The sequence below is a fragment of the Photinus pyralis genome, unplaced genomic scaffold (assembly GCF_008802855.1).
Source record: "Photinus pyralis isolate 1611_PpyrPB1 unplaced genomic scaffold, Ppyr1.3 Ppyr1.4_LG10, whole genome shotgun sequence".
In the NCBI taxonomy this organism is placed as follows: Eukaryota; Metazoa; Arthropoda; class Insecta; order Coleoptera; family Lampyridae; genus Photinus; species Photinus pyralis.
The window spans coordinates 13,563,784-13,571,803 of record NW_022170250.1 but is presented as its reverse complement, the minus strand read 5'-3'; the positions used below and the strand labels follow the sequence as shown (position 1 = coordinate 13,571,803).

The following is an 8,020-nucleotide window of genomic DNA, read 5'->3' as shown; positions in this document are numbered from 1 at the left end:
AGCGGCGTCGGACGTTACACACTCTTCCAAGACAAGCAACGCGTTTAGTGGTATGATGCTGTCCTCAAACGACTACCAAGCACATTTATTCGCGGAAAGAAAGGCCGAAGTAGACTTGGAGGAGGAATGTACTCCACCGGGTAAGATGGGTCGCTTTCAAAGTGGCGCTCAAACAATTCTTTTAGAGTTCCCTCCCTTTACACGCATACCTACTCCAGTTTATCACGGAGATATTAACGCGTTTACACTTGAGTTAGCAGTGTCCCATCCAGATCACGAGTCCGAGACGATTCCTTTGCTTCTACAAGCGGCATTCGAATGCTTTCCTGAGAGAGATTACTGCATTCTTTCTATACCATCAACATGTCCTCCGTTTCCTTTGCTCAACTTGTTCGTCCGCGTTGCACCGCGTGCGACATCAACCTATCCTCACGAATTGTATTTACTACACAGAAACTCTGTCCTGAGCACTTTAGAAACACGACAGGCTGCTGTGCCCGATATCGAGGAAGTGCAAGAGTTCATCGAAAATATTCCGGTGGCGCACACCTTTATCGATAACTTCTTGGCGGCAATCTGTGAAGAAGACGATTTTGAGAGCTATCTTCTGACTTCGGAGAATAAAATCGTAGGGGTGGCGGTAATACGACAAGAGAATGAAAATGAGTACTTGAACAATCACTACAACGTAAACGAGTGGATCAACGAGGAGTACCACAAGGATGACGGACGGGCGTTGCTGATACATCTGGTGTTATCGCCAATTTTTCAGAGGCAGTCGCAGTTTTTTCTGAGGGAGATCTTGAGGTTAAGCGATTACACCGTGTTATTTTACCGCATATCGTCTGCCGATCTCTCGAGTGCAACACGTGACCGGCCACTTTGCGGAATACTCGACTATCTCTTTCCTTTGAGGCCTAGGCACTTACCCGAGTTTCCCAACATCAGATCATACCAAGAGTTTAAGGTGATAGAAAAGATTGCACCATTTACGGTCTACTTAACTACAATCAATTTGTGCACCTTGAGGTACATAGAAATCAACACTAAGATTGTCGTGATCGGTAGTAGTGACACCGCGCTGGCTTTCTTAATGGGATTAATTCACAGCCCAAGAACTTTGTACAAAGCGAATTTTTCGAACGTGACTGTTGTGTCGCCTCACGGACTCTCGTACGATAAACCAAATAAAATACTTTCTAGATTTTTTGTACAAAGAAGCACCTTCAACTATCAACACATACAGATGGACACCCTAAAAACTTACGTAAATGAAGTTAATGGAGTTTTAACTAAAATCGATAGAAAGAATAAGTGTATCGTAATCAATGAAGATAGCACACTGTCTTATGATTTACTATTTATTATGTGCGGCAAACAGTTTCAAAAACCAATAATGAGTGGCAATAAGAAGCATCCAATATCCAGATTTCCCGAAAACGTCTTCCTAATTAACACACAAATGGACGCAAATAACGCGTTGGGACAACTTAAACGTTTATCAATGAGAAAATGCAAGTCGGGTAAGTAGGTACATACGTCATAATCCTTTTTTTTTTTAATCCAATTGGTTATTGACATTAAACGTTAGACCAGAGTAAGTAGACTGCTATTAGCCTTATGTTTTCAAGATGAATTGTGTGTTAATAAACACAGAGATATAATAAAATCAATTTCGGTGCCATTTTGGCTCCAGCATAACTGACAGCACAGTACCATATTACCACAGATATGCACATCAAAGAACATATTGCTAACGCAGTACCATAAGATAATTTAAATGCATTGTATGCAGTGGCTTTGTACTGACATTGTGGCCATAAGGTGGTCATATTTTCTCCAGATCTGAATGTAAACACATGGAAGTTAACTGTTAAGTCTGTGTCTGTATATCTAGGTGTGGTATTCTAGAAGAATCCAGCGCTTCATTTATTCTGGAATGATAACATTAACGTTAAATTAAAATTTGTGACTTGACGAAATAGGTTCCTTTAAACACTAGGAATGTAATGCAGTCCATCATATGCTTCAACTTTGTTTAAATGTGTACTTTGTCTATTAACAAATAAACTAAAACCCCAGCTAAAACCCTTTTTGTTCTGATATAAAAAAAATATCTAGGTAGGTATACTATCTTAATAATGCACCCCAATCAATCCTTTGGCATATTTTAAATTGGGTTCCCCATGAAATGCACTGCGTTAGTAATCCGTTCTTTGTGTGTACCTACCTAATACTTATATATGTGATATATTACATACCAAGGGACAAAATTGTGTATTTTAATCTTAAGTGTGTATAGTTTCTTGCCCGACACACAGTTTAGGAAAAGAAGCATCAAGTGTAATACTACCAAAGATTATAGGAGGATAGTCTTTGGTAATACCTAAAACCACTCTTTGTTGCTGAGTATGGTACAAAGTTACGGCTACTCGAGAACAAACTTCTACCGAGTTTTGTTGATGTTTTGTTTTAGATAAAATTATTGTTTATGGATACGCAATGGAAGTTTATTGCTGCATAACGGCTCTTATCAAGTACGGTATAAGTCCAGACAACATACAATTCGTCGAATCTTTTCCTTTTCGCTCACCGGGCAAAATCGCAGAGCAATTAGAGCAGTTTAACGATCCTGTAGTAGGCGATACTGTTAGAACATCAATCGTACAGGAAGGCGTGAGATACTACAGTTCCTACTATTTTGTCGACTGGATCATTCACAAAGACGAGAACATTGTAACCACCGTAAAGTTTGAGTCGCAGCAGCGTCGTGTTAATTTGAGCTGCAAAGCTATGTTTATGTACAATGATAAACTCGTGAGTGGTAGGACATTTTCGGCGATCAGCAGTGCTGGTTTGGTTTTTGACGGGGCCTTGGTAATTGCGCCCGATTGTAAAACGAACGATCCGTTTATATACGCCGCGGGTACCGTAACAAAATACTCGAGACGATACTACGCCGACGATTTGGCACACCAATTTTTCAACTCTGAAGAGATCGGCACGAAGCTTGGCCAAAGCATTCGGGCAAAGTTAATACCTAACTGCGACGAGAAGAAATACGAAGATATACTTTTAAGCGCTAAGAACAGCTCAACAGTACCCCTCTACGAAAAACCACTCATCACCTTCTGTCGTTTGCCCAGAAAATTACGGTACCTCTCCGTAACAAATCCTGGAAAACAAATTCCGTGGGAAATTGGAATGGCGTCAGACAATTACGTATGTTAAAAAATATTGTGACTATACAAACACAAAAAGTGTATGAACTAATTTTATTCCTTACTCGTAACTATTAGACAGAGATGAATAAACGAGCGAGTTGGAGTAATAGTCCACATAACATACAAAATTGGTACATTATTTCGAATGTAAAATGATAAGCTTTGATGGACGCTCGCAAATGTACATCAAAGATTAAAACTTAAACTCGAGTCCATCTACTTTTTGCGCTACCGTACGGATACCAAGTAGCTCCCAGGTCACCCTGGACTGGTCACTATCTAACCTGAATAACTTGCCATTTGTTTTCCTACTTCGTTTTATCCACCTCGTGGATGTCAAAGAATTGTTATTTTGAGCATTCGACCAGAGCTACTCGGTATCTTCTTGTTCAATTTTATCGAATAACCCTTGGAATATCCGATAATTTGATTTCTTCACTACACTAGTTGTAGTGTTATTAACTCGTCATTACTGTGGTTCGCAGGGCGAAATTTTGGTTAGTGGTAATTGTGTAGACTTGGAAAGGCAAGGCTACTTCCGACTGCATCTAAACAACCAAGGAATAGTTGAAACGATCACTTGCCTCGCGAAATTTGTTGGTAGATTCAAATTGCACCTCGTGTATCTCTTTTTGTATTTACTTCTAGAACATCGATATCGCTAACATAACCAGATTGTGGGGAAAACATGAAAGGCTATTGAACAACTTGAAGATGCGCTTTGGAATGGGTACCGTCCAAGACCTGTACGAGTACTTCCGCGAACCATGGGCAAGCGCCATCTATCACGATTTTTATCCAAGTTTAGAACATCGTCTACATCACATACTTACCCAACTTACCGTAAATTTCCATTTACTAAGCATGTCAAATCATAAGCAATTTTTAGAGCAGTTCCGGCGAATTTCCCGTAGATAATTTCCTGAAGATATATGAAAATAATGACCGGAATGAGGTAACTAAATGTGGAAGGTATCCACCGCTACTTATTGATATTTATAGCGCAACGAAAGTGAAAATGAAGAAGGGAAACTTTTAAGTTTCATATGCAGGACACTAACAGAAGAAATCCTTCAATTTGTAAAGGATAACCGATCGTTCCTACCAATGTACGCGTATCCATCGTATATTAGGAATTGGTTAATTTCTTTCGAGAGAAGTCCACTGTTTCATGCTCAGTAAGCAAAACTGTAACTAGTTTTGTCTGATTTTGGAAATTTTTTTATAGATAGATGGTCCATTCCAGAGTGTATCGCAACATTTTGAAAATGTAACATACGTACCTATTTCAACTTTATCAAACCCTTATCAAACCCCTATGGAAAAATTAAGTTTTTGCCAGACAATGTTACCTATATAATAAAATATTTGATACCTATAATTTCAACAATTGCGCACTTTTTAACAATCTTCCCCCAGCGTCTCCCTCATCCACTGATAACAATGGATAAGACAACCAAATGTGGTCAACTGCGTTTCCTAATTAGATAGGACAATTGGTTACCTAGCACTTCTCTAACATTTATATTATTAATTGTACGATAACGAATTGAACTGAATTTTTAATTTGATAATTATACAGGGTCATTCTTGACGAGCGTCAGTTAGAAAGATATGGAAAACCTTTGAAAATGAAGATAAACTGTTAAGTTCTTTAAGGGTTTTGGCACATGATGAATTGAACTAAAATATTTTCAAAATGGCGCCACTTCCGGAAACACCGGAAGTAGCCATCAACTTTGTTATTTTAAATAGGGACCCCCTATTTTTTCTACATTTTCGGATTCTACGTCGAATTTGGAGTACAACGATACCCCATAGTTGACTCTTTGCTCCAAGGGCTTCGCCGATATTCAAGTTTTTGTGTCAAAAATTGAATTTGCGGGGGTAACTTTAAAAATTTATTATTCGAAAACGGTGAGAGATATTGCAAAACAGTTTTCAATTCTTTATTAAGGAAAGATCAAATTTTCTTATGGTATGCGTAACCGTCTAAAAAAGTGAGACTGCGTTACTTTTTCAAAGCTCTCAACTTTTAAACTTTTAAATATCCGTAACTCCATTTTTTTAAATGGCACCCCCCATTTTGTTCTTTACCCTTGTTTTCCTTTTTCCCAGACCTTTAATTTGATGCAAAATGTCAAAAGCTGCTTCAAACGGTTTCCGAGATATTCCATGTTTTAGTTACTTCTTGTGGAAAGTTGATAAAAAAATTAAATTGCTTGATGTTATTCTTTTGTTTTTATTATGATAATGTTTAAACGTCAAATTTTCGCTGCTTTTCCTGGCAGCTATTCGATTACATTCACCGTGTATTAATATTAAATTCGAAAAATCTTCATTAGTGTAACCGAAACGAGGCATTACTGACGAGAAGTATAAGTTCAAGCAACGAAAATTTGACATTTAAACATTATCATAATAAAAACAAAAGAATAACATCAAGCAATTTAATTTTTAGCGCATTTTTGAAAAAAATACGCTATTAAGTATATTCGTTATTGCTGGCAGGCCGGCTGTCCGCGTTAGATCTCCACAACTACAATAGCTAGAGACTTCAAATTTTCACTAAAAGCTTCCTGCTATAGTGTAGATGTGCAGGCACTAGTCTATTTTGAGTTACATTACTTGTGAGATCGATAATTGAAGAAAATAATTTCGATATGGGTTTTGGAGGTGCTATAATTTTACCGTTAGATAGCGCTACCAGTATAAAAACTTATTATTTACTTTGTGATTTGTTTTACAAAATGAAGACGTACCGTCAATTGAAATTAAATATAATTAATTATTTAACGCAGCCAAAATTACTCGTGAGATCGATAATTTTAAACTTCGCTAATAAAATACTGACCTGCATTACCAAAAATGCGCTTTAATCATGCACATGCTGATTTACAACTTGTTTTATCAACTTTCCACAAGAAGTAACTAAAACATGGAATATCTCGGAAACCGTTTGAAGCAGCTTTTGACATTTTGTGATTTTGCATCAAATTAAAGGTCTGGGAAAAAGGAAAACAAGGGTAAAGAACAAAATGGGGGGTGTCATTTGAAAAAATGGAATATTTAAAAGTTTAAAATTTGAGAGCTTTGAAAAAGTGACGTAGTCTCACTTTTTTAGACGGTTACGCATACTATAAGAAAATTTGATCTTTCCTTAATAAAGCATTGAAAACTGTTTTGCAATATCTCTCACCGTTTTCGTATTTTAGTTACCCCCGCAAATTCAATTTTTGACACAAAAACTTGAATATCGGCGAAGCCCTTGGAGCAGAGTCAACTATGGGGTATCGTTGTACTCCAAATTCGACGTAGAATCCGAAAATGTAGAAAAAATAGGGGGTCCCTATTTAAAATAACAAAGTTGATGGCTACTTCCGGTATTTCCGGAAGTGGCGCCATTTTGAAAATATTTTAGTTCAATTCATCATGTGCCAAAACCCTTAAAAGACTTATCAGTTCAGCTTAATTTTCAAAGATTTTCCATATCTTTCTAACTGACGCTCGTCAAGAATGACCCTGTATAGATACATATCTACTAATTTTTAAATTATAACAACAATTATCTACAACTTTTTCCTTTGTAGATTTCTTCGTCTACTTAAGTTTCTTTCTATTTTTGTTGTTGCATGAATTTAAAATCACGGAAATTAAAGACATTTTATGAAATTAAAACGCTTATATGGATTCATTGACGTTATTTTTAAGGGATGATGTGTTTAGACCTCGATTTAGACTGATTATTATTTATCAACTGTAATATTTGATATAATTAGTGTCCCAACAACTTTAAATAGAATTTGTCCAGTAACATGTAGGTAAATTTTTGCATATTTATAATAGATATTTAAGTAAGTACCTACTTTACAAGAAATATGCAAAATCCGAGGAAAAATCTATTGCGTTAGGCGAGGGGTTATGCTTATGGCTAACTTTAAACGGGTTGTATAATATTGTACAAGTGGACCGTATACTTACTCTTTCGTAGCAATCTCTTTTGCGAATTTCGGAAACTATCCACGGCAACATCGGATTCGAAAACCTTCTGTCCATAGCGGTAAATCCCATATAATGAACGGTGAGGAGTTTCATTTTTGTAATAATGAGTAGAACACACGTAAAAGCAAGTTAACGTTTCAATCAACTCTAAATGCTATCTGGGAACCGAGAAACAGAAGAAAATCGATGGGGCTTTTCCCTGTATCACCATTTTCCTCCTCGGTTTTCGCAATTGCACAATTTACCAAAAACAATCCACATTTTCGTTAGCACATAATTTAATCGATACCTACTTCTCACTGTCAAACCGCTTTGCACTTCTCGCACGTAATGTTAAAAATCAATAATCTTAGAGCAAACAATTTTTGCCTTCCAGCACGATAATGTTTCGAGTAAACAAATGAAAGTTGTTTACCGTTCAAGGTTAAGTTACATATTATTTATTGTAAAAACAAAATGACGAACACATAATTAAACCGGTATAATTTCAGGTTGCTTGTAGCATTTTATTTCAAAATCTGAACCTCTTCAACGTCATAGATCGTTTTTTTTTCCGCTGTAGGTACAACCCTTCTTGCTCCGAGGTACAAACGGCTGAGACGCCTGTGGGGCGTTCTGCGCTAACGCAAAGATCATACTTCTTTGGCTAACGGTATTCAAATTTCATAGTAAAAAGGTTGGCATCTAAAATCCACTCGGTCGGCGAAAAGAAAACCGCACAAAAGTGCTAGGGGTAATGGTAATACAGGAAAATTATCGAGTCCTCCTTTGCTGAGGGATATTAGATACCTCCA

General features: G+C 37.0%; 1 protein-coding gene across 1 annotated transcript in view; it reads right to left on the bottom strand.

Annotated features, from left to right (window-relative positions):
• The window catches only part of LOC116162335 (TBC1 domain family member 1), a 31,697-nt gene extending 23,868 nt beyond the window's left edge, over positions 1-7,829 (bottom strand). Inside the window, exon 1 of the mRNA XM_031475947.1 lies at positions 7,206-7,829. Coding sequence (XP_031331807.1) covers positions 7,206-7,319 — 114 coding nt within the window. The 5' untranslated portion in view covers positions 7,320-7,829. The remainder of the gene's footprint in view (positions 1-7,205) is intronic.
• Between the last annotated feature and the right edge of the window lie 191 nt (positions 7,830-8,020).